The 26,484-nt window shown below is 47.6% G+C and overlaps 1 protein-coding gene across 1 annotated transcript in view; it reads left to right on the top strand.

Annotated features, from left to right (window-relative positions):
• The first annotated feature begins 6 nt into the window (after positions 1–6).
• The window catches only part of LOC100542393 (adenylate cyclase type 9-like), a 46,904-nt gene continuing 20,426 nt past the window's right edge, over positions 7–26,484 (top strand). The window contains exon 1 of the mRNA XM_010719365.3: positions 7–1,429. Within this exon, the coding sequence (XP_010717667.2) occupies positions 49–1,429 (1,381 nt within the window). The 5' untranslated portion in view covers positions 7–48. The remainder of the gene's footprint in view (positions 1,430–26,484) is intronic.

The raw sequence follows: 26,484 nt of genomic DNA, 5'->3' as shown, positions 1-26,484 counted from the left end.
CGCTGGTGGGACCCCAAGTTCGACTCCACCAACCTGGAGGAGGCGTGCATGGAGCGCTGCTTCCCGCAGACCCAGCGCCGCTTCCGCTACGCCCTCTTCTACATTGGCGTGGCCTGCCTGCTCTGGGGCATCTACTTCGGCGTGCACATGAGGGAGAAGCGGATGGTGTTCATGGTGCCGGCCCTGTGCTTCCTCTTGGTGTGCCTGGCCTTCTTTGCCTTCACGTTCACCAAGGCCTACGCCCGCCGTTACGTGTGGACTTCGTTGACGCTCACGCTCCTGGTGTTCGCCCTGACGCTGGCCCCGCAGTTCCAGGCCCTGGATCCCCTGTCGGGGAGCGGTGATGTGCCCAACCGGACGGCCCCAGCCGTTCCCACCGACACCTGCCTGTCGCAGGTGGGCAGCTTCTCTATGTGCGTCGAAGTGCTCCTGTTGCTCTACGCGGTGATGCACTTACCCCTGTATCTGAGCTTGTTTCTGGGGCTGTCCTACTCGGTCCTCTTTGAGACCTTTGGGTATCGCTTCCGCGATGAGAGCTGCTTCACGCCGCTCGGAGGCGGCGCGGTTTACTGGGAGCTGTTGAGCAAAGCCTTCCTTCACATCTGCATCCACGCCATCGGCATTCATTTATTTATCATGTCCGAAGTCAGGTCCAGAAGCACGTTCCTGAAGGTGGGGCAGTCCATCATGCACGGGAAAGACTTGGAAGTGGAAAAAGCCCTGAAAGAGAGGATGATTCACTCTGTTATGCCCAGAATAATAGCAGATGACTTAATGAAACAGGGCGATGATGAGAGCGAGAACTCCATCAAACGTCATTCCACCTCGAGCCCCAAGAACAGGAAGAAGAAGCCCTCCATCCAGAAAACCCCCATAATATTCCGGCCTTTTAAAATGCAGCAGATAGAGCAGGTGAGCATTCTGTTCGCGGACATCGTTGGCTTCACTAAGATGAGCGCCAATAAATCTGCCCACGCTCTGGTGGGGCTCCTCAACGACCTCTTTGGGCGCTTCGACCGCCTGTGCGAGGACACTAAATGTGAGAAGATCAGCACACTGGGAGACTGCTATTACTGCGTGGCCGGCTGCCCAGAGCCACGGGCGGACCACGCTTACTGCTGCATCGAGATGGGCTTGGGCATGATCAAAGCCATCGAGCAGTTTTGCCAGGAGAAAAAAGAAATGGTCAACATGAGAGTCGGTGTCCACACCGGGACGGTGTTGTGCGGCATCCTGGGAATGAGGAGGTTCAAGTTCGACGTGTGGTCCAACGATGTCAACCTGGCCAATCTGATGGAGCAGCTGGGGGTGGCTGGGAAAGTCCATATTTCGGAAGCTACTGCGAAATATTTGGACGATCGTTATGAAATGGAGGATGGCAAAGTGACGGAGCGGGTCGGTCAGAGCGTGGTGGCCGATCAGTTAAAAGGTACGTGCTGTTGTTTTGTACTCGGCTCTTATTTTTCCTTTTACAAGGGAATATATTTTCCCCAGTGCGTGCTTTGTGCTTGTTGACTTGCAGATTGAACGTGCTGTACGCGTATGTCGGCGTGCTGGGGATCAGCCGAGGGAGTTTTGGATGGAAGGATGTGGTGATGAGGAGCATGAAGGAGCTCATGCCTTTTTTTGGGGAGTACTCAAAGCATTCTTTGACTTCAAAACTCCTTAAAACTACTTGTGAGCATGTAGCATTGTAGGGAGGAGAAGGTGAACGCGCTTGCTGTCTGCAAGAGGTTTTTGTTGTGCTGTTGTGTCATCCTTCGATGCAGTAAATAAACTTGTTAATTGACTTCATGTGCCATACATAGAGCATATGTGTTTGGTGAAATTATGTGCATCTGTGAAAAGTTTGTTGGCACCGAAAGAGTTGGGACTGCGGAGGCACTTGGGAAAGCTGACAGCTGGATTCGCAGAACGCAGCGAGCGCTGCGAGTTTGGCAGTTTGATAGCAAGTTGTTACGGCTCGGAGTGACGCTGGAAAAAGTTAGTGGGGTGGCTCAGCGTGCTGGCAGATGCTGTGCTGTCTGCAGCTCCGAATGAAACTGCAGATTGGTGATTTGGACAAGAAGCTGGGGATCAGTTGGCTCCCCGTACGGCTGGAGTAAGGGGCCAGTGATCGCTTCTCTGCAGAGCGCTGGCTTTCCAATGAAACTCCCAGCAGAGCTGGTGGCACAGAGCTGCACACGCTGGCCCAGCTCCCTCTTTGGAGCTGCCTGCCCCTAGGGCCGTGCTGCTGGCTCACAGGAGTGAGACACAGAAAAGTGAAAACGAGCACAGAATCTCGTTAGAATCTTGCGTAGCAAGCTCTTAAACAGGGCGTGAGTTTGTTTGTTCTGTTTATAAATGTACATGCTTCTATAGGGAAAGAATGGAAAATGGCGTGGAAGGAACCAAAGGAGTTGCAGGAGAACGTTGTGGGTGGGGGAAGGAGAGGTTTGGGGCGGTAAGTACGGGACGAGGCCAAAGTGGCTGCAGAAAGGTCAGCAAATGAGGACGGGCAGAGCGCCGGGAGCGACGGCAGCGCTCGCCTGGCAGGTGCTGCTTGGGGTGTGACACAAAGACTTATTTTTGGGGAACGAGCTGTCTGCATGCAGCACCAGCGTGAAATGAGGCTCGTGGGGAGGACAAACATCCACACGGACGCTGGCGGCTGGGAGCCGTGGAGCCGCAGCAGATGTGTGCGCTGGGGTTGAGCTTTCTGTTTGACTTCTAAAAATACGAATGGAATACGGATTTCTTTGGAGTGGGTCGACGCCGATGTGTACGTGTGGAAGTGTGCTTTGGAGAAAAAAAGCTCAGCTGCGATCTCTCAGTTAGCCCTAGCTGAATTTTACCTTTCTGGTGAAAAAAAAAAATAGCATCAACAACAGATTTCTGTACCGATTGTAGAGAAACAACCCTGCGGTGTTTAAACGCTTCTTTTCCTTTTTCCATCTGACTTTAGGGCTAGATGCAGTGAAGGGCTGGGCTGTGGCAGCAAGTGAAATTAAGTGCTTTTGCTAAATTTATGACTGTGCTCAATGTCATTCATCACAGTGACGTGAATGGACTTGTGGAGACTGACGGTACTGCTCTGAAATACTTGTGTGCATTTGTCCATGTTTTCTAGGAGACCACAAGAGCGCTGCGTAGAGCAGTGGTACCCCGTGCCAGCACTGCTTCTTCTTGATCTTTCTCAGACTTCAGTTCTTGGTTGGGTTTCCTGCGAGCAGGCTGCTATCCCTGCAGCATGCTGATGCAGGTCGGGCAGCTCCGTTGCCTTACTGTTTCCCTGAGCATTAGTCAATAGCAGCAGCAGAGCAGAGGAAGTTTGTTGTGATTGTTAATTATGTCATGTGTCTTATTCTTTTCAAGTATCAAAGTGCTGCGGAGATAACAGGCATAAGCTTTATTTCCCTACCAACACTTCACTTTTCAGCTTCCTTTCAACCTTTGGTATCTTAATGATATCCTATTTTTTATGTCGTGTGCCTGGCGAATTATCTCTTAATTGCCTGTGCTGCCGTTGCTGCTGGCTGAAGCTGAGCCAGCATTGCCAAGCCAGCTCTTCCTCAGCAGCGTGGGGTGCTGAGGGCTCAGGGCTCATGCTGATGTGAGCTCTGCCCTGGGTTTTGGGACGTGGTACAGCGGTGACAGAGGTGTCCTGAGTCATCCTCCTGCTGCTCTGCATGTGTTTGGGAGGATGCAGGACGTAACTCAGTTTCTCTTTCTTCGTGTTGCTTTGAGGGTCATTGGAGTTTCTAGGATGAAATTATGTTTTCTTCCCCCTTTGGCTGATAAATGATAGGATGCTTCCGTGCCTTCTTATTTCAAGCAGCAGGGCTTCTTGCCCCACCAAACCTGCAAGGACAAACAGCCACTGCCGGCCTTGCAGCACTTTCCCATTGCTGTCTGCTCTCGCTGTGAGATTGCTCAGCCCTTCTGTCTGCACTGCACCTCGTCCCCATGGAGGTGATGGAGGCACAGGGGAGCAGTGTTGCTGCGATGTTTTCTATGGATAAACCCTAGAGTCCACTTTGTGCCTTTTGCTGTGGCATTTCAGACAATTGGCATTTTCTGTTTTCCAGCTAAACTTCCCAGCAAATAGATTTATTGAGGGCTTTGAGAGATAGCAGGAGTCACATAATACATGAGACGGTGACATTAACGTGTCCCTTCTGGACTCCTATGGGGAGTCAGAGATCTCCTTTCAGGATATAAAAAGTCCTGCTTATGGAAATGTTGTTGTTGTGCTCTTTGTTGTTCTCATTTCTTCTCGTCTGTTTGCATTTCTCCCTCTTGCTGCTCAGGAGGTCACGCTCACTGTTTGCCAGCCAGCCGCATTCCCAGAAATACCAGGGTCACCAGCGTCTGGTTTTGAGCACTCAAAATGCATGAGCATCTTGGGGAAGAATGCTGGCTCTGTTCATGGAGCATCGTGTGACAGAGCCGTGGTTCCATTTGGGAGGTGTGTGTGTGCTGTTAGCCTGGTGCAAGTCACTGTTGTCGAAGTTCCCCCCCCACACTTGTGGCTGTTGGCCGCTAGGCAGCTCCTTGCCCAGGCTGTCTCAAGCTGAGCAGCCAGCTTGTCATTTTTACACCATCTGAGCTATTCGCTGCTGTAACTGAGCCAGGAGTTCATGGAATCATCGTAGAATCACGGAACGGTTTGGGTTGAAAGGGACCTTTAGGATCATGTAGCTCCAAGCCCCCTGCTGTAGGGATCGAGGTGGTTGAATTTCCCCAGAATGTTGCCTGATGGAAGGAAGGAGCTTTTTCTGAAAGTAAACATGGTTGGTTTTGTTTGTGCATTAGTGCTCATCGGCTTTAATGCCAGGCAGAGAGATGTGGAAAGACGAACTCCTCCAAATGCTGAGGGAGGTCTGCTGGGTGGCTCTTCAACCAAGACCAAGTGGAAAAATATCTCTGTCTGAGAGGACTCACCCCTAAGCTGGTTTGTTATTTAGGGGAAACTCATCTGTTGGCTGTTGGGGCTCTGAGTTCTGATCGCTGCTTTCCAGCTGCAGGCAGTGAAAAGCCATGTGTAAGTCCTGTCCTTGCACGGGCACAGCCTGGCTCTGTGATTGTGTCTGCAGAGGCTTTCTTCTCTGTTTCTTGGGCTGCCTGAAATGTCATTGTTGAAATGCAAACTGGAGCGCTGCAGCTCACAAGTCTGAACTCCCTTCTCTCCATGTACTCCATTCAGTCATCAGAGGTGTGTGAGGGACTGTTCAAATGGAAGAGAGCTTTCTATTCTTTAAGTGAAACCCTTCATATTGAGGGTTATCAGGGGGAAAGATTGACGGAAAAGACAAAACACAGCAAAAGACACATAATTTATGTTCATCTCCTGTCATGACGGATGCGTGATTTGAATAGATTGTTTTAAACTCTTTTTTTTTTTTCCCTCCCCACTTATTTCACAATATGAGCTTCGCTTTTCCCTCTGGCAGGAGGAGGATGTAAGAACTTCCTTCCACCGCTTCAAAGCACCACTTTCATTGGGATTTCATGGCACTGTAGGTTGCTGTAGAGTGTCAGTTTGGTGAATGAGAACCGTTCTGCCCGCTCTGCAGTGTGTGGCTGTCTGTGCCTCCATCCCTGCTGGCTCTGCAAGGAGAGACAGCGACTCCTGCTTCCGTTGCAGCTGACACTTGAAAATTCCCCGCTATTTTTAGACCATTTTTGATCTCACTTCTGTCCTTTAAAAAGAAGGAAAATAACAATAATCCCAGCCTTTAAATGTTTAATGTCCAGCGGGAGCTGCTGCTGTGGGGCCGGCTCATCACCGCTGCATTAACGCCTTGTAGTGGACTCTGACCTACCCGTGTGTTACTGCCGTGGGGCAGCCCTGCAGGAGTCGGTTGGAACTTGCCTTAAGGCTGTGCAGGGTGTGCAAGTGCAGCTGCTTGCTGTAGGACTGCTGAGCCAAGAGCCTCTGTGCTGCCTTCAACCCAGGCTGGCAGCGCTGAACGCATTTTCTCTTTCCTTCTTTCCAAAAATGTTTTAGCCTTACAGTGCTCAGTCTATCCCAGCTGTAGGGATAGACAGGTTTCTTGGTTCCAATATGTTCCGGCTGTTTTCCTTAGGAAAGCATCCCTCAGGTTCAAAGTGCCCCTTACAAACTTCTAGGTTTGTATTTGCTCCAGTAACTTTGGTGGGAATTCTTTGCAAACCATTTAAATATCCATAAATATGCGCTACAATTCTGACAGCGCTTCCCGCTCCTTGTGTTGCACTGCTCAAGCTGTTGTCTTCAACCACTGCTGAAGCTGTTGTCTTCAGCTTGCTCGATACATTTGGAGATCACGTTATGGACATGAAATAGCAATGCTGATGAGAAAAATCCTCCAAATTGGAGCAGGGAAGAAGAACTGGCAGGGATGTCAAGTCTGCTAAAGGGGTAACGGGACCTTATGCTTGCAGGACAAAAAATAGGAGGAGAGAAGGAAAGGAAAACCAGCTAATAATCAATAGCATCTGTAGTGGAAATGCTAAGTTGTGGCCTGAAGCAGCGATTGAGCACCTGGTGGGAAGGCAGGGCCAACCCAGGGGAGCTCAGGTGCATGCAGTGCACTCAGTGACTGGAAGGGCTGGGGCCAGGATCCACCCCTTTCCAGCCCTCATTTAAGGGTTGGTAGTGGAAGCGAGGGTATTTTGCTGGAGATCCTTGCCTACCTGAGGCTTTCTGAGGGTAAGCAGACTTTTTCCTTTGTGTCTGTGCCTGCAGCTGCTGCGCTTGGGCTTATCCTCGCTTGCTGTAGTCTGGGACTTTGCTACTCCTCTGCATAACGCTTATGCCTAATACATGAAATAGAATTAGCTGTTCTCTGTATGTTATATTAGGTATATCAGCTCCCTTATAACTTTTACGTAGCTGTTCCTGAGTCCAATTGTTGCAGTTATTTATTTGAACTCCTGTTTAATGGCCACGTGAGGTCTGTCCCACGAGATACGAGGCATCTTTATCCTCTGACCGACTTGGACGGGACTGAAACAGATAGATCTGGAAGTGCTGTGCCACAGCCAGTATTATGGACAGGATGTCATGAGGAAATGCTGCTGCAAGGGCATGACTGCAGGGAGACCAAGTGTGCTGTTAGCTCTGAATATCCGCTGTTTGGACAACGGGAGCTGGGCAGGAGGGGAGTGCTTCTAGGAAGTCAGTGCTTGGGCTGCAGCAGCAGAAAGAGTGGGCACAGCTTCCAGGAGGGGAAACCTTGCTAAGAGACCTTCTGCTAACAGCTCTCAGGCATTGGCCTGGGACTTGGGTGGCTTTTCTCATCTATCGCTAAGTTTTAAAACTTGGTTCTTACTTAATAACGTTATGTAAAAGGCTTTTACTTGTTTTGCTTTCAGTCTGACTGTCGTCGTCTTGGGGCTAACATCACTCCTATGATACATTATGAAACAGATTTTATCACGTATGTACATGTAAGATACTAATGAGACAATACGAATAATATTTGATGTTTGACTTGCTGCTTGGCACCAACTGGAAGCAGAAAGCTTTCTTAAAAATACCACATGAGGATGAGAAAATGTATTAATAGTTGTTTCATAATCCCAATAAAGCATTTAAGAGGAGCGTACGCCACGCCTCACCCCGGTTTCTGGAATCCGTAGCGATGGCTAATTGAATTTTTCTGCTGAGGATGTGAAGCGAACGTGTACGTCTTTGGTTATGAAACATCACAGTGCTGGAATTTGCCGTGGGCACAGAGCTGTAAACAGAAGGCCTGGAGTCGCTGCTGAAGTCACACGCACCCACCTCTGCGGGAAGCTTTGCTCACGATTTGGTATTTCGTGGTAGCTTTTCCCAAAGGAGTTAAAAAGTCTTGATTGTGTGAAACGGCTGTGAGTTATGGCTGGCATGTATATGGATGGTGTTTCAGTATGTGCATCCTTAGGGTGTTTCAGCCCGGTATTTCTGAAAATGCTCTGTGAGCTGAACCTCACACCCGGATCCTTCCAAAGGCAGTAAGGAGGTTTGGGTGCCCATGGCCACGGTGCTTTCCAGAAGTCATGGTGGGGATCCTTGTCTGGAGAGCTGTTTTGTTACACAGAGGAGGCTTCCCTTCTGCTGCTTACTGTCTGAAAACCTTGAAGTCTCGTTCCACAGGCTGCGTGTGACCTCCAAACCAAAGCAAACAGGAATATGTCATCTAGAAATCCTGCCTGTTGAAATGATGCTGCAAAACATGTCTGCCTTTTTTATTGTTTTTCGTGAAAGAGCAAAAACAACCAAAAGACAACATTCAGTTTCGGTCTTCACATACATACACTAACACATCCATGTGTTTATGCTGGTTTGCCAGGAATCTATGAGTTTTGGTTTCAGTTTCTGTGATAACTTGGCACCCCATCACTTCTCCTCTCCCACCTTAAGGCTTTACGCTGCTGAATGTCATTGTGGGTGTAAGCATTGTCCCTGCTGTCCACCTCAATAGTCAGATTTTCAACGTGCTGCCTGGAGATCTTTCTGTCTGCTGAATTAAAAATACAGCAACGTCTTGTTTGGGGTCTTTGATTATATTCTCTGTTTTGTATGGTAGTAAGGTTGGTTTTCTTTGTTTTTTGATGGAGGCATAGGAAGCTCGGTACAAACATCATCCTTTTGTGGTAGATGGGTATTTTTTGGAAGAGAAGCTTTTTGTTGTTGAGATTTCCTTTAGGAAAAGCCTGGATTAAGTAAATGGCCTTTGAACTTCGTGGCTGGACCTTCCCCACTGAGCTCCAAGTTTGGCTGGCAGTGTAGGTCCATAGAGATGATGCCTTGAAGCTTCTGACCTGGCTGGGACCTTGTAGAGATCTCCTGTGCTCGGGGTGTCATGGGAGATGTTTCCATATCCGAGGTTTCAAGAGGTGACAGAGTTGGAAATTGAGAAGTAAGGTATCTCAGGTTTGGATATATTCGCTTGTTAGGCTTCTGCACTTCATGTCCTTGTGCACAGTGCTGAATTTATAAGCATTTTAGTAAACTGTGTTGCTTGTGTATTTGGAGACAGAACTTGGGGACTGTGATTTGACTTGTATGAACCTAGTATTGGATTGAATATAAAGAATTTTACTACAATACAGGCAGTGAAGCACTGCAGAGGCTGCCCAGAGAGGCAGTGATGCCAAATCCCTGCAGACCCCCATGGTGAGGCTGGGTGGACTCTGAGCACTGATGGAGCTGTGGGGGTCCCTGTTCATGCAGGGGGTGGGACAAGATGGCTGTTCCGACTCAAACCATCCTGTGACAGTTCTATGAATGTCAGCTATACACGGCTATGAGAACATACAGCTGTGAGTTTGAGTGAGCTAGGGCTGCAGCAGAGGCCGTGCAGTGCTGGGCTGTGCTGATGGCACGTTGTTTCTGACCCCTTTGCAGTAAGGGATCTGGTAATTCTCTCTCTGCACTGCTGCCCTGACTGGTAGAGGAGGCAGTGATTTTTACTATGTTGTGTATGTTGAAGAAAAACCCCTTCCAGACCCCATATTTCAGGCTTTCTTGAAAGAAAATGACTCCATGTATATACAATGTGGATACTTTTATAGCTGAACCATAACAAACAGAGGATGAAATGTTACTCTAGTATTTCCCCTTTCTCTTGTCAGGGGATACAAATCAGCTGCAGAAGCAGAGTGCACGACCTGGGAATGCTGCTGTGCACTGTGTTGCTGCTGGGGCTGGGAGGGGATGCCCTGGTGAGACTGGGACATGGGCTTGCTTTGGGAGCTGTCTGGAGGCTTTGCATACTTCCTTCCCCATCTGCAGCTGTGCAGCCCAGCCCTGGAAAACAGCTGCCAGCCCTTCATTGCAGTGAGTTAGTTTCTGATGTGCCTGCTGAATAATTTGCCTGTGGAAGAATGCCAGCTGTCATCGAACCCCAGCTACAGCTGCAGCCAGGGCTTGGGTTGGTTGTGCTCTGTGCAGCTCCTTCCTGTTCCAACAAAGCTGCTGCAGCACTTTGTTTCAGTGCCTCTGGTGCACTGCTATGTCACTTGTTGGTGGGATGCAGCCCAAAAATGTCACAGCAAAATGCCACGTGCCTAACCTGCAATTCCTGCCTTACAGTCTGCACTGCAGCTCTCACGGCAGGTTCAAATCCCATTGGTCCTACAGGTGCCCACATCCCAAATGCGTTTGGGGTGGAGGAGACCATGTGCCAGGCAGGAGCTCAGGGCCGGCTGGGAGCTGTGCAGGCAGTGAGCTGCACGCTGTGCCCCGTTCTGCCTGCCCCTTGCTATGGTAGCAGTGATGTCTGACTCTTTCTGCAGCACTCTGCTTGGCACTCAGCTCTGTGCTCGTGGTGGGAACCCAGTGTTCCACCTCTGGAAGGGAGAAGTTGCTGTCAGCGCTGTTTTCCAGTGTTGTGGTTTTTTTTTTTTCCTTTAATACCAAACAGATAATGATTTATCCCTCCTACTGCAGCTTTACAGCAGTTCTGGAAAGGAGAGGACTTTTAAGTGACATTTATCTGGGAGGAAGGAAGTGATTCTTTAATGGCCTAACATTTTCTGCTGCGTTTGGGGCGATTCACGACATTTCCTGGAACAGAACTGAACGTTTTGGATGCTGGGGACAGAAAGAGCAAACTGCAGCAGTGCAGCTGAGATGCTTTCTGCTGCTCTTTCAGCATCCTCTCCCCCAAGGTACATTCCGAGACCTTTAAAACTCAACAGAGCCTCCGCTTGACCCATGCATGGACTGACAGATTGGGTCAGTCCATTTACCCTGCTTGTATTGAGCTGTTTTGGATGCAGGTTCTGCTTAGCGAGGGGTGGTGCTGCTCCTGCAGTCCATATCGAGGTGCTGGGGGTCCTCCTGGGAGCGTTCCCCTCCTGGGTGCCTGGTCACTCCCTGCCTTTCCCAGGCAGCTGCTGCTCACTGTGTGCTCTGGGGAAGGACCCTGCTCCTATCCGTCGCCTCCCCCCACCTGTCAGCTGTTGGAAGGAGTTATTTTCAGGCTGGAACATGGACCTTGGAGGAGCACCAGGCTCCTTTGTAAACAAGCCCAGCAGTTCCCCCCTACTGCAAATGACTGCGTACTTCTATTTACATCTTATTGCAGCCGATCTGATGGGAGTGCTGCAGTTTATTTCCTCCTTTTAATGTACTTTCGTGTTCTTTACTATTTGTTTGCTACTAATTCATAAGGGTAAATTGCTGGGGTTGGGGGGAAGGGGCTCAGTGTGAGCCCTAACAGCATCTCAGTGCCATTTGCTGATGGGAGATATGTTGTGACATGGAGAAGGTAGGATTTTTGGATATTATAATAGAAACCATTATAATGGCTTTTTGCTATAGAAATAAGAGCAATATTACTTTCAACCCATTTCTCACATACTTCCCAAGGCCCCATAGCACCGTGGCAGCTCCTCTGAAAATATTGCGGCTTGTTTAGATAAATGCTCACTGTTTGTTTTCTTTGTTCTCCTGCAACCAAAGATAAGCCCCGTAGGCATTATAGCAGCAAAATATGCTAACGGGACGGAAGCTGTGAAGGGGAAATAGTTATCCTAAGTTTTCTTTTGTATCTGTAATTACCCATTAGATTTTATCTTCAGGGATGCAGCGAGGAGCCCTGTGCTGCCATAGGTGATGGGGGGAGGTGGAAAAAGGTGAGTGGGAGGGATGCTGAGATCTGCAGTCAGCCAACCAGGACTGCTTCGGGGGGCTCTTGTGTAGTCCTCAGTGTCATTTTTGGAGGTGCTTTGGGTGCAAAGCCCCAAAACCCAAGAGCAGGGTCTCTGACCTTATGCCAATGTTGGTGTCGCGAAACATTCTCAAATATTTTCTCTTCTCATTTTTATTTTATCCTTATCTGGTGGTGTGATTGTATAGGCTTGCTCATTGATAAGCAGATAAGTATATTAAGTGCTCACAGCAAAGATTAAGAGAATAAACGTGATTGAGACAAAGTTGGCAAGTGGTGGAAACTGTGTGTGTGTGTGTGTGTGTACAGGAGAGTGTTCTCCAGGGTTGATGAGCCTAAGGATTTTGCTGGCAATAGGTTAGATGCAATGCCTCTGAGCTGTGGGGATGAACATCAGCTACCTGAGTTACCTTGTGTCGGCCATTCTTTCATTGCAGGGAAATGGAAAAAAAAAATACCTTAAAAAAACAGTTGATTAATTTTTGGTTCTCTTCAGTTTTCTCATTAAGCTACACAAGGGCACGTTTCAGACTTAGAGGCTGCAGTGTGTGTTTGCATCCAGTTTCCTCAGTGTATTTATTTTTGAGTTTGGAACTTGGGTCTTTTCTTTGGTTTTGTTCCACCTCTAATGTAGCAGTGCCACATCTAATTATTTAAATTTCTATTGCAAACCTTGTTGCACTTTAAACATTTTGTGTTGCACTGAACTCTCACAAGTCCTGAACTTATGTAGGCTGCCCTTGGCGTTTCAGTTGGGAGCCCATGAAAGCTCTGCCCTACCACACTTGTTCACAACCTGCAGGTTGATCCACCCAAGTTTCTAACTCACTTGGGAGGAAAAAGTAAACTCTAATTACATTTTACTCACCTCATTGGTGCTGTTTTGCTAGAAATCAAGCTGTGCTGAGTGTGTTGTGGCCCTGACTTCTTGGGCACTCTCTTGCAGTTGCTGCTGCTCTCCTGTTTGCTTGCACTCATTGGTTGTGTTGTTTTCTCCTTTGCCCTCTCTCCTCTCATTAATATAGCTTCTACTCATATTAAATTAAGCAAACAAAAGGGAAAATGCATGCATGCAAGAGGCTGGTTCTTTTAACAAATGCTGCATGAGCAGAGGTTCTGCTTGGAGTTTGCCTTCTTGCAAAACTTCAACTTGTGCTGTTTGTTGCAGGGATGGTGGGCATTGTGAGCAAGGAGGTGTAGCTCTGTGCTGGTGATGCGATGCAGGTGGTGCTCGGATTTTGGCCTCTTTTCTTCACGTGGATTAGGATTGTGGGATTACTTCTGCTTTCCAATTGCCAGTTGGAAAAAGTGTTTTAGCTTTAATAAAGTCTTAGAAACTATTTCCTTGCACGCCTCCAGCATCTTCACTTTCCCCATGCTTCTTCCCTTCCTTCCAGCCCTTCCTTCCAGGTTTCCGCTCTGAGGCTGGAGATGGAGGCACAAAAAGGGCCGGTGCAGTGCCTGGGATGGCTGGAGGAGCGAGTGAGGTAATGGGAGCAGAAAACTGGAAGGGGAATGGAAGCCATGCAGCAGAGCCTGCAGGTGGCCATTCCCTCCTTGCAGTGCTGCAGCCACTCTATGCTTCAGGATGGGAGACCCGAGGAAAGAGCTGGAAGTTTGATCGGAAAGGGTCACAGTCATCCTTTTGATTTTATACGGGAGATGCTCTAGAGTGTAACACAATCTGTGTTTTGATGGATTGGCAGTGAATCTCAGGGCTCTTCATTCTCTAAAACGTACTTCAGCTGGTTTTAATAGCAGGAAAATTTAAAGATGTGATTATCAATGGCAAAAGAAGGATGAGGATAACTGTTCCTTTTTGGGAAGGAGCTGGCTCTGTTTTGCACAGAGGCACCTGTAGGCCTTTTCTAGCCTAGCAGATTTGTTTTACCTCTAGACTTAGGGGATCTGCAGTGAGCAAAACGAAAAAGAAGTAGTGTGATATCCAGCCTGGAGCATCTCTTCTGCACTTTGCAGCAAGTGAGGAATGGGAAAGGAACAAGAGGAATGGCAATGGGCATCTCCATCATCTGCCAGAGCCTCGAGGCTGTGCCTGCACCCACAGCAGCGCTCGGCTCTGGGACTGCAAAAGGAAACAATTTCATGTTGAAATACGGCTGCCAAGCAGGCTGCTTTCTGGGAAGAATGTCCAGTAACTGCCAGTACAGCCCTGGGATGTGGTATGGTTAAAAGTGCAAACATTTCCTTGCCCTAACCAGGGTTATCCTTTCCAGGGCGGTAGGGCAGCAGGGTGGGCACCGTGCAGTGCTGTAAGGCCCAGGCAGAGGTTGAAAGTTCAAAATAGTTCTGGTTTCTTTAAATAATCTCTTACTTTATCACGCGGAAGAAGGTAAACAAATCTATTATTTAAAAAAATGGTTCGTCTTTGCAGTAGAAATCTATTTTAGATAAAAAGTAGCAAAGATTTTTTTTTTCCTCATAGTTTACTTGGGAGTTGTTTTACAGTAATGCTGTTGCCTTATTGCTGAGAGAATTTTAAGTACATATAAGCTCTTTAAATGATGCAAGAAAGCGATCTGTTGGCATATAATGCAAACTGAGTGAGTGGAAAAGTAAATATTTAAGGCTGACATATCGAAGTATAAATAGTGGTCACTGTGTGTAATGTCTTAATTGTAAAAATATTTCTCGAGCCCTGCTGGTAGGCACCGTGGCCTGTCCGAGAGCAGCACTATGAGCAGCTGCACTGATATTTTGGGAAGCTGGGATGGCTGCCATCTGCTGTGCCAGCGCTGGGCACACAGCCCCAAGGCCCAGGGAGTGGGCAAGGAGCTGATCAGCCCTAGGAGTGTGTCACTGCCCTGCATTGGGCTTGGGGCTGGCTGGCTGATCCCGTGGAGGAAAATCATTCCTCAGTGTTGAGTCAGTGGAGGGCCTGAGTGGGACTGCAGGGTCTGTTGTCCTCTGGGTGCTGGGCTGTCTGCCCTGTGCTGGGAGCTGGTATTGGTGGTCATGGGCATCCCACTGGGCTGGGGCTTGGCTCTGCTGGCTCTTTGGAGGCTGACCTTTGGTGCTTGTGCTCTGCAGGGTTAGAATTTTGCACCTGGAGCAGTTTTCCACCTACTGTGGGCCTAGCGTGGAACTTGCTTTGCTCCGCCATTTTGTGGGCCAATGGTGGTCATGGTGTGATGGCCAGCGTGCCAGCAGGAGGGGACACGGGGCTGTGAGAGGGACATGGGGTGCAGGGGGCCACGAGCTGGGGGTGGACGTGGGCTGTGCCTCCACGTGGGCCCCCGGTGCTGCTGAGGCCGTGCAGCAGCTGCGCTGCTTGTAGCTGGAGTCTGGCCCAGATAGAGCCAACCTGACATTTGAACTTCATGCTCAGCGTGCTCTGCTTTAAAAGTGATGTTATGGAGAGGTATCCTTCTGTTGAACAGTTATCTTGGTCACAGGTAATGCTCATCTGAGTCCAGTGATGGCTGTGGCTAAGTTTGCTCTGCAAAGTTCATTTTAGAGGTAAAAAAATGGTTGGCTGGAAGTTTTGTGGAAGGGAACAGTGTGAGAGACCTTCCTGCTAAATTTCAGCTTTTCCAGCTCGTAAAAGATCAATTCTTGAAATGCAGGAGTTCAGTCCTGAATTGCAGTGCAGAAAAGGAAACCACCAAAGCCATGGGAGCCTCTCTGTGCCCTGCTGAGTTGAGTGTCTGCAGCAGAACCTGAGGGTAAAGTGCTCCAGGGTTGTCTTCATCATTGCTCATAGGCATTCAGGGAAACCCTGCTGTACATTCAGCAACAAGGGCTTGCTCTGCCAGTGCCACTGCAGTCTTGGTGGTGCTGTGGTGTTTTTTTCTGTATTATCCTGATATAAATAATGTATTTAGCAGATTCTTATTCTGTATGTTAGTTTCCAGCTCATGTATATATGTATGTTGATGTCTAAGTAGTTAACATTAATATATAGAATTGCATTGTATACATTAATTCATTTAATACAATATATGATATATGTAAAGTTTATTATCTGCTACAATTATAATTATATAGTAATGCTAATGCCTGAAAGCCTTAATGAAAATCAAGAACATTTTCTTCAAACATTAAAAAAAAAAAAAAAAAAAAAAAAAGCCCTCTATCCCTGTGAACTGTGCTTTAAATAAACAAGGCAGATGCAGCAGAGGTACATATCAGCTGCTTCGGTTACGGTACTCTTTCTCCTAATTTAATCACTTTTACAAGCTGTCTGTTTGCAGTGTTTTGAACTACTTGTGTACCTAAGTGCATGTGGCTGCACGGAAATGAACTTTCAAACTCATGTAGATAGCTGCAGTGCATGGGATATCCCATTTTACATCTTTTTGCAACAATCAGAAATCGGTTAGAGATGGTTTTCTGGCAGAATGGTTATGGTACTGTGAGGTCTTTGCAGGCACTTGCTTGGTGCTCATTTCCATTCTTCTTTTGCCCAGTGAATGAGCTTTGTTTGACCATAGCAATGAGCATCCTCCAGATGTGTGACTGGGGAGTGCTGCACGTAGCACAGATGTGACTTGCTCGTGTGGATTGCTCCATGACTGTGACTCTGCTTCCTCTGAGTATGGCTTAGCATCTTGTGTCAGGGTGAGTTTATCACGATTGTATTTTCTTTTTAACATCCCAGGCTAGTATGTTGTTAGAGCAAGAGCTAAGGAGGCTAGATGATGAATAACAAAGCAGTGTGTGCTGCTGTTCTGGCACGAGCAGCTGATGGATGCTGCCCTGAGCACAGAGTCCCCAGCACAGGAGGCACAGCTTCATCTTTGTGAGTAATTTGTACCTCTGTGTGCAGCAGCGTTAGCTCAGTACGTGTGTTTTGAAAGCTTTCATACCAACAGGTTTTACAGGTTGCATGTAGTTAATTCTTATCCTGCAACAATATCTTGAGCAAAAGCTTCATCCTTGCATTCCCCAGCAATGCTATGTGCTTCAGTTTGAATCTTAATTATGTGCGTGTGTCACTTAACAGCAGATGCTTTGTGGAGTAGATCCCTGTGGCATATGCTCTCATGATAGGTGAAATAGTTTGCATGCTCCCAGAACAAATATTTTCTGCAGCCCATATTTACAGCGATAAACAATGGGCCGTGTGGCCCAGCGCTCCCTGCTGAGCGTGAGCTGTGGCTCTTGGAACAGGTACCCTTGTGATTCAAAAATACCGAGTCCTTTCCAATGGCATTTTTTGTTGTTGTTTTAATACTCCAAAAAAGGGAATGATCAAAGTGCAGTCTGTTCTTTCCTGCCCTTCTAGATATACAAAACAGCTGCAAAGCACAATCAGCTATTGTAGTGATATGTGCCCGAGGTCTATAAATAGATGTAAAGCTTCGGCCTGAACTGTGCTGCTGGGAGGCCAGGGGATTTTTGCCTGGGGTTACTGAACATTCCCTTGCTTGTTTGTGGGTTAGAACCATAATTTCCTAGGCTGCTATATTCCAATTAAACCCGAATTCAGAAAGACTTCACCATGAAGTCTTTATATGATTTCACTGTTTGCAGTTTCCTCAATCCCTGATGGTTTTCAACCATTGTTTGCGAAAATCCATCTGTTACAAATTTCTGAAGGAAAGCCTGTGAAATACAGGGATTAACCATTCTACCAAACAGTATATCTGTGATACACACCCTTAGAGGGAATCTTCTGGAGATATGCATGGTGAGTGGCAATCCAAATGCTGTCTCGTTCAGTTGAGGACTGGACGCTCCTTCAACCTGGAGATGTGCATGGTGTGGAGATAAGAGCTTTGCTCTTTTGAACTGGAAAGCAGGCAGCTGCTTCAAGTACATCCTGCCTGTCTGCAAAAAAAGAGCAGTAAAATCTGCATGGCAGCTTCGGAGCTGTGAGAGCTGTTCCCAGGTTTTTAAGTTTTAATTCATCGTGTTAACTGGTGTTGGAATGGCTGAGAACATGAGAGCTGGGGACTTCTGAGAGCGAGAGAAAAAGGCGTGCGTTTGGCAGAAGGAAGGTGCTGGGGATAACTTGGGGTTTGTGCAGCCAACGTGTGGCTGAAGCTGCTTTGCACAGAGGCGGCCAGGGTTCAGCTGCTCACTGGCTGCCCATGTGCTCTGCTCCCAAAAAACCGCTGCTTTGTGTTGCATTGTAGCAGCACCAGCGTGGAGCAATGTTAGGTGTACTCCCTGCTTTAAATTACCGTGGAGGGAGCAATGAAAATCACTACTTCAGTGTGTAAAATTGCAGCTCTTCAGGTGTAACCTTTGTGCTATGTACCAGATGAACCAAGTCATCTCAAATCTGTGTTATTTCAGCAGCAGGAGTTGAAATCCCACTGCTTACTGGGAGTGGTTGGAAGGACTTGCTCCATGTAGGCCACTTGCTGAGGGTGTTTCATGAATCCTTCTGTACATACTTATAATCTCGATGTAGATGGTCTGCATTTTGCATAGAAGTATGAGCCAGAAAGCAGAGTGTGGTGACAATGAGCAGCGTTGTTTGCGTAGCCAGCAGTAACTCCTCGAAGGAAACAGGTGGAAACTGGAACTGAAGATGTTTTATGGCATGCAGTGCATGTTGCAGCACTCAGTCCCATGGAAGATGGGATGTCTGTAAGGCCGCCGTGCTGAATGGCAGCAGTGGTTGCAGAGTGGGGCTAGGCTGTGGTTTTGGTCAGTTTGAGATTTACCCAAACTGAAGAAGTTCCTCTGTTGAGCTGACCTGCTGTGACCTGTCTTTGTATGATCAGGGCACGAAGAGGGCTTTTTAAATAGTATATGATGAAAGCTAGGAAAATTCCCTTCTCTCTACAGCTTCTTCTGCAGGATCCATGAAATCTAACCCAAGCCAGCACACAGCACATCTCTGAGACTAAGAGAACTTCTCCGATAGTTCCCCGTGTGGCAGCTGGTTGGCTTCACAGAATGGTGCAGGCTACAGCAGCCTCTGGAGCTCCTGGCCCCAAGCCCTGCTCCCAGAGAGCTGCTTGGAGCTGCTGCTGCCCTGCCAGGCTGCCTTGGGAATATTTCTGAGGATGGAGATCCCACAGCCTCCCTTGTGCCCCCTTTTTTTAGTGCATCGGGCAAAAATAGACCTAGATGTAATTGAGTAGAACCCAGTGTCTTTATTTATTTGCTTTGAGGGCAGCAGCTATTCTGTGTTGTCTGAGACCGGGCTTTTTTCCATCGGATTGTATTTGGTTCCTGGTGCTGCTCTGCCCCTCTGAGCCCCCAGAGCACCCACTATCTGCAGCCCAGCCCGGCTGTCATGCTGCTGCTTGCACCCTCCCCTGTTTGAGTTGGCACACATTTGCCTGAACTTGCTGTACCCTCCAGGAGATAAAGTGGCAGTTTGAAAGCAACACAGCCTTCCCGTCGAAAGATTCTTTGGTTTTCTGCTACGTTTTTCTTTCCAGGCTTCTGTGCTTGCTGGTTTTTGTCCTCCTGGGGAAAGCAGAGCTCCTTTGGGGATGTGCATTGTGCAGCCCCAGCTGAAAGACAAATGCTGTGCCTGTGCTGGGCTGCTGATGGGAGAGCAGGTTTGAAGTAATCCGTTTCCCTCTAAAGCAAACCACTTCTTATGCTTTTGACATAGAAGATGAAAAGCACACCTTTTCAACAACCAGAGCTTGTTCCTTAAGATTCTGACAGCTTCATAGATTTAAAAAAAGATTGCATAAGCTTCATATGAGAAATTCTTTAGCACTGTGTGATTTCCATATTGTGTATATCCTTTGGATTCTCCGAACAGGACATCCAGTTGTGTAATGCCTTCAGTAGATGGCTGTGACTCAGTGGATCCCTCCAGTAACTATTAGGAAAGTATTTCCTTTCTCAGCTATAAGCTTATGTACTCTTGTTCCAGTTTCCCAAGAGAACTCTGGTATGAAATCCCAGTGGCCTAGATCAATGAGAAATTAAAATGTCCTTTTTTGGATCCAGCAGCTAATTGGAAAGAAGACATTGAATTATGGGCCAGTGCAAGAAGTTTGCTTTAGGTTGGGTTATGTGCTTTGCAGGAGGATAAAGCCCCTCCTTCTGAAGTCTCATGTTCTGAGAGATGTGAGTGGAAGTCCCGGAGGTGTCTGCATGGAGGCAAACCCACTGACCACACACCAGCCTGCAGGGCTCTGCCTGCCCAATGGGATCCACAGCGTGGTGGTGGGAGCTCAGCAAACCAGCATCTGAAATTACTGGTGTGGGTGGGCTTTCCTTGCCCAGTTTGCCATGACTTTGGATTCTGCTGCCAAGAAGGTGGTCAATATAAGCTCCAGTGGAAGACTGCTGTGTTAGCAGTGCATGTCTGTATGCTCTGATTTATTTTCCTGGTGTTTCTAAGGTATCCTGTGTTGAGAAAATTCTCTCTCCCCTACATGCTGCCCATGGCAATGACACGTATTAAAAATCTCTTTTCTCGAGGTATTTGTCTAATTTTAGCTTTCTAATGACTAAACAAGTATAACAAAGCTTGTTAGATTCAGTCATCTACAAAGAGACTCTTCATTATGACATAAAGTTCTTCCATGTTGCTGGTTCTTCATGTTTCTGGCTAAGAATGAAGGATGTATGAGTGCAGTAGATGGAAGAAGTGCAGCCTCCCCAGGAGGAGGGGAAATGCCAGTCAGTGTGGAAATAGCCCTGCAGGCAGAAATGAGGAGAAAGCTGAGACACAAACTTGTATAGTTGAGGATTTGGTGGTGGGATATATGTCCTGGATAACCTGCACACTAAGCTGGAGGCCGTGTGCTCTCTTTAAAATCATTTTATGAGGTCGGTGCCTTTATTGTCACTCTGTCGGTTCTTTAATTCCAGATTCCTGGAAGGAAGGCGTGCAAACTGAAAGGAGATTTTAATGCCATTGGTTTTCCTGTTTTGAAACTTCCCATGCATCTCTGTGAGTTTTGCAGCTGCCTTGTGATATTCCAGATACGCAGCTGCTTCTAAAACAAGAGATGGGGCTGCTTAGCTTGGGGAGATGCTGAAAAGCACCAGCGCTCTGTTCTGCAGTGCTCCCTCAGCATCAAATAGTGTATGTAGATGTGAAGGCAAGAAAAAGCATTCTCCTCATTCAAGCAAGCTGATAGTGTTTCTTAGATTAGATAACAGGTAATTCTTTTGTTTTCTCTCCAAAGTTATCAGTTTAACAACAACAAAAAAAAGCTCTTTGTGATGAATAAGCTAAAAACCACTGTGATTCATCATGTTTCTCTGAAACCCTGATCCCTACCCTCAGGGACGGAGCAATCCCACAGAATGCCTTGGTCTCCATTGAGGAATTTTGTTTTTGAACGCCTGGGTTGCAGCAGCACTGGGGGGATGCTCAGTCTTCCTTCGGCTTCTGTCAGCATTACTTTCTCATGTAGGCATTGCTGGGGAGGGGATGTTGTGTTTCTTCCTGTGCTTTCACCTGAGTTTTTAGTTTGGGTGGTTTTTAGCTTCTGTCACAGGTACGGACAATTAAATATGAAGTTTCATAGGAAGCTTGCTCTGGAGACCCAAAATGAGATCTTTTCCCTGTGTCCTCTGCACTTTATATCGAGGTGATGCTGAAGCTTCTTTAAAAACCCCATTCAGCAAGGAGGGATTTCAGCTGCAGGTACAGCACAGCATCGGCCTCAGCTGCCAAAACCACGCACAGGGGCTGATGCACTCATTCCCAGCTTTTAACAAAATTGCATCAAAATATCTGAACATAGTAAATGCAGTCATTTGAATCTTGGAACAAGCTGGCCTTGTAAAATAAGGATAGGAACATGCTTGAGTGTTGGGAGGGCGAGATTAGCATCGAAGTACCTGCTCAGGAGTTGTATGTATTGCCTATTGAAAGGGCTCTGCTTTGTCCATAAATGATTCCTGAATTTCACTGTAGAGCAGAAGTCTGGTTACACTTGCTTTTACTGTAACGAATCCCTAAATATGTGTTTCTGTCTTTGCAAAACATGAAGCACTCAGCACGTCCCAAAACTTGTCTTGTACACTGGTTTGTATCAGACTGCTCAGGTCAGTTCCTAGCACGCAGTTATTTGTGCAGTGTTTCTGCAGATCTGAGGTGCCTCTTGATCAGAGCTGGAGACTGGAGCTTTATTCTGTGGAGGGTGTTTGGATCTGTTGGTTAAGGAGGAGTGATGAGCTGCTGGGAAGGCTGATGCCCTGTGCCTGGGAGACTCAACACGCACTATCTGACAGCAGTAGCTCCTCAGCAGTGGCTCTCCAACGATTCTGTCCTTTGTGCTGGGAAGGCTGTGAATGCTTCATGCTTGGAACGTGCAATCAAACTGAAAACAGAGCTGTGTGGTGATGTGTGCTTACTTGGTGGCAGCGCTCCTTTCTTCCCCACCTTACCTGTTTGCCATAACAATGTATAGGAGCTGCACAAAGTACCTCCTGCAGCCCTGTTATTTGCATTTTATTTTTCAGTACTGAATTAGTAACCGTTTAAAACCCTGGACCATGTGTAAACAAGCAGTGCGCGAGCTATTCATAACAGCTCACCTTGAATCACAAAAGCCTGCCTGTATTGCACAAGGCACGGTGCAGGGGTGGCACTGTGCCATGCCTGCACCCAGCAGTGCACCATCACTTCCATGGCTTCCATGTCTGTTGCAGCCCATCTGCATGGGGGGCCCTGAGGGCAGCAGGGTTCCTGCAGCAGGCAGCCCTGCAGGGGAAAAAGATGGACTTATCTGTGATCTGCAAACTTATTTCTTTAGATTTAATCCCCTAAGGGTGCTTTTTCTATCTTCCTGAGGCTGACTTTGGATAATCAAGTTAACAAACCTTTTCTCAGTGTCACTTGGGTGAATGCACTTTGGTCAAAGTTCACGCTATGTCTCATTGTCCAAAGGATGTTTCTGTCTTGTTCTTTAGGTAAATGCTTGAGGAGGTCTTCCCCAAGACACCAAGCAGGAGCAGGTGGGAGGGAGGCAGTGCTTAGAGCTCTGCAGTGCCTTCCCTGCTGCAGTTATTGCTGCTTTCTGCAGAGGGAAGATGTGGCACAGCATACCTGTGGGTATCCAGTACTGATATGAAGGGGCTCATTCTTACCCCTAAGTGATGGATGCTTGGGAACTGTCAAGTTAGAGCTCTCCTGTTTGTGGTCACAAGATCCCTGGGATGATCTATATTCATGACCTAAGCAGAAACATTGGAGCATGCTGTGTGCTTTCAATACCATTCGATCCGTTGCTTGGAAAAAACAATGATTAGAAAACAGCTGATGGGAATATTGCATCTGTTTGTTGTTGTTTTATTTTTCCTTTGCCTTCTAAACATCAGGCTGCCATTCATTACCAATTTCCAACCAAAAAGAAGTGGCATGAGCAGAGCCCATCAGGCCCTGGCAGGTTTGCCTGCCCTTCTCATTTGGTTTTGGTGGGTGTGTGGCAGCCAGCCTGCCCTCGTGCTGTGCTGCATTGGGAAGCGACTGCCTGCCTGTGGCCCTGTCAACACACAGGCTGCAGCCATGTGACAACTGAGGCTTCTCAAATCTTGTTTGCTGCATGCTCTTGTCTGGATTCTATTAAAACTCTGTTAGGACCAGGAGCCACAACAGCTCGCTCCGTTACCAAGTGCCTGGACAGGCTCGGTTGCATCACACTATTGTTTCGTACTGGAGTCCTTCCGTGCATTGTAACACTTGCTTTGTTTCCTTTCTAAAATACCCATCGCAAGGATAGGTGAAATTTTCCAGTGTGAAATTGCTGATGAGCTCCTAATTGCTTTCTGTTGGGTCATGCTGTTTTGGTTGAAAAGAAATCAATTCCCATCCCTGAGCTCCCTGGAGCTGCAGGAACTTTTGCTGGAGTCCAGAATGCGCTTGGATGGAAGGGATGCAGGGAGCCCACCTCCAGGCCGTCCTGCTGGCTGCTGTGCCATTCCCATTGCATGGCTGCTGGCAGCGATTGTACGTAATACAGGGATGCTCATAACACTGGGGTGTTATGTAGGAACTGCTGGGACTCGGAGCGTGCTCCTACCTTTGGTACCTTGAGCATCCGCCAGTGGTTCAGGTTCTCTGCTGCCTTAGCCACGTGTTATTAAACCTTGGGGGTACTCTCGTAGAAAAAACACATTTACACAGTAAGTTTAGAACTGGAAGAAAATATCTTTTTGTTAATGTGACCTCCTCACTGCTCCTAAAGAAGGAGTTGCAGTGTGCAGAAGAGGCGTGTTGTGCCTCTGCATCCTATTCCCATCCCCTTCCCATGGAGCAGCCCCATTGAGCACCAGGCTGTCCCCAGAATTCTTTGGGTACATTTTCAGAAAACATGTTCTGTGTTAGGAATATTGTAATTTCTGAGGGCATTTCTTTTCCCCCCCACTCCCTCCAAAAGGAGCCGGGCTCCTGTGTGCATGGTCAGCTCTTGCTTTGGCACCTGTTGGGTTCTAAAATGGCATCGTTGCTCACCGTGCTCATTCCTTCCCACAGGGTGGAGTGGTCAGTAAGTGTGAAAAGTAAGACCAATAAGATAATAGGAGATGCTTATTAACAGGTGTAATCAAATCATGGAATTTGTCTTTCTAAAACCACCCCAGAGTCCAAGGCTGCAGCAGGGTTTACAGGAGAACCGAGTGGTGTGGGCACAAGGCAGAGAGCATATGGAGCAGCTCATCCCCAATACATGACATGTAGGAATGCCACGCATCTCTGAAGGTTTGTGAGGAATCCTTAGGACAGAGATGATGCATTACCTGCAACGCATTCATAAGCAGCCTGGATTCTAGTGCAGAGCACCTGTTTCCCAGGCAGGACCACCAAATCCCCATCTTACCTCTTGAAGGGAACCTCTACTTCCTTCCCCTAAGTGTGGCAGGCAGTGTGCTGGGTGGGTAAACCAGCTGGAAGTGAGGTGGATGAGCTCTCACTGCCCACCCGTGGTTGCTGGCACACTGTCAGCACACCAGTGGAGCAGCAAGCAAGCAAGGGCAGCCCTACAGCCCTCAGTGCTGATCAGTCCTGCTCGTCATCCCATCTCCTATTTTTGCAGTCCGGTTTATAAAAGCACTTCTAAATACATTAGTGAGTTGGTTGGTGGGCAGCAGCCTCCTGCCTGCAGCACAGCTCCAAATGTGTGCTCTGTGTTCAGGTATGGGGTCCCACTTACAGCTTGCAGATGTCAAGTACCAAGAATGCACATGTGTTGTTGATCACCATTTTCCAAGCCCGTTGCTGTCTGTTAGCTGATCAGAAGTAAGTGTTCTGCTAAACAAGGGTATAAGGAAAACAGTGGTTTTCCACAGCATAGAAGATGCCTCTGATTTCTCTGTCTCTTTGAAATTCCCCTGGGATTATGAGGAGAGACTTGGTGTTTTCTTTTTGGGGAGTTTCTTTTGTATTTCTAGCCTGAAAAGTTCTGTTTCTTATTATCATTGTTTCTACTTTCCAGAGGCCTAAGATAACAAGTTGGCTCATAAATTCCATTCTAACTTTAGCCACAGGAAATGTTACTCCATACATTCAACGTGTGCTGTTCCAGGTAGGCTGGTTTGTTAGAGTGCAAGCATCAGGGCTGCGTGCGTTGCAGCAGGAGATGTGTCCCATAGGTTCGTTGGGGGACCTGCTGCAGCCTTACAGCTTCCCTGAATTCGGGCTGTACCTATAAGTCTGTGCATCCTGGATTCCTAAAACCCCAAATCCTAAGCAGCTCCAGCAGGTTGAGCTGCAGAGATACCATGGGCACACGGTGCTTCTGCTCTCACACCTTGGAAAATTCAGCTGGCTGGAAGATGTTCTGCAGGGATATCCCAAGTCCTGTGATCACACAGCTGGGCAGCATCATCTGGCAAATACAAACTAAGGATGGCCATCGGAGCTTTTGCTGCTTGCTTCGCTTCAGCACACACAAATCTTTCAGTTAAGAAATCACTGGAATCTTCAGGAAAATGGAAAACTCTCAGAAGTTCATTCTTCAGCGTAACAATCTGTTGGCAAATGAAGATTGCAAAATAGGGAAAAAAGCAATTGTTCTGCAGCAGTAGCACCCCAGATTTTCAGTTGGAGTTGTGCATTCCTTGGTGCTGCACTGGGTCCTGCTCTGAAGATGCCCGTCTGGCTTGCTGTGAAAGAGCTTGAGTGCTCTCCAGGAGGGGCAAGTTTTGTCCGTTGGTTCCTCATGCTGGGTAGGATCTGATCAGCAGCTCCTCTGGGTGCCTGTGGATGCCAGCAGTAATAATTGCAGTCAATATTTGATCTTACGGAGCATTAAACTGTATGGCAGCATATTTTATGATACAAGGAAACCCCAGTATAGGTCATGGCTCCCTTTCTCTGCATTAGCAGGTGCTTTATGGTAGCTCTTTTGCTGCCATATTTGGGGCCAAGTGAAGAGATCATGCCTTTGAAGGGAAAACTTTGCACTGCATTTTATCAAAAAGTGAGAGCAAGAAACGATGAAGAAGCGTATCCCAAAAATGAGTGAGCACCAACCAGTGTGGGAAGAAAGGAGCAAAAGCTGACCCCTGAATGGTCACCTTTCTGTATGAGCTGCCCGTACACTGCTAGATGCTTGTATCAGAGTTGTACCAAATGGCTGTTAAATGACTGAGTAGTGGGCCTGTGGTCGCTGCAGGCTGGGGCAGCTCTGCAGATTCCATCTGTGGATAACGCAAAAGCAGGGGGCTGTGGAAACAGAGCTCAATTAACCATTTTATGAACATATGCTTACTTAGTCATGTTTCTTTGCAAATAATTACTAAATGATGAAAGTGCATAGATTCTTAAGGGAAACTAATGGGAAGATGGATAATGAAAGAGAAGAGTTAATATAAAGCAAAAGGGGGCATGGCTGGTGTGATGCATTGCAGTGCTGGAGGGGATGTCCCATTCTTATAGAACGGAGCTCTGCTGGGCTGTTCTGCACAGGAGGGGTTTCGGAAGCATTTGAAGTTCAGTAGGGTAGAGAGAGGAGGGGGAGGA

Source organism: Meleagris gallopavo, chromosome 16 (genome assembly GCF_000146605.3).
Source record: "Meleagris gallopavo isolate NT-WF06-2002-E0010 breed Aviagen turkey brand Nicholas breeding stock chromosome 16, Turkey_5.1, whole genome shotgun sequence".
In the NCBI taxonomy this organism is placed as follows: domain Eukaryota; kingdom Metazoa; phylum Chordata; class Aves; order Galliformes; family Phasianidae; genus Meleagris; species Meleagris gallopavo.
The sequence above is the reverse complement of the archived record's forward strand: the minus strand, read 5'-3'. Positions and strand labels throughout refer to the sequence as shown.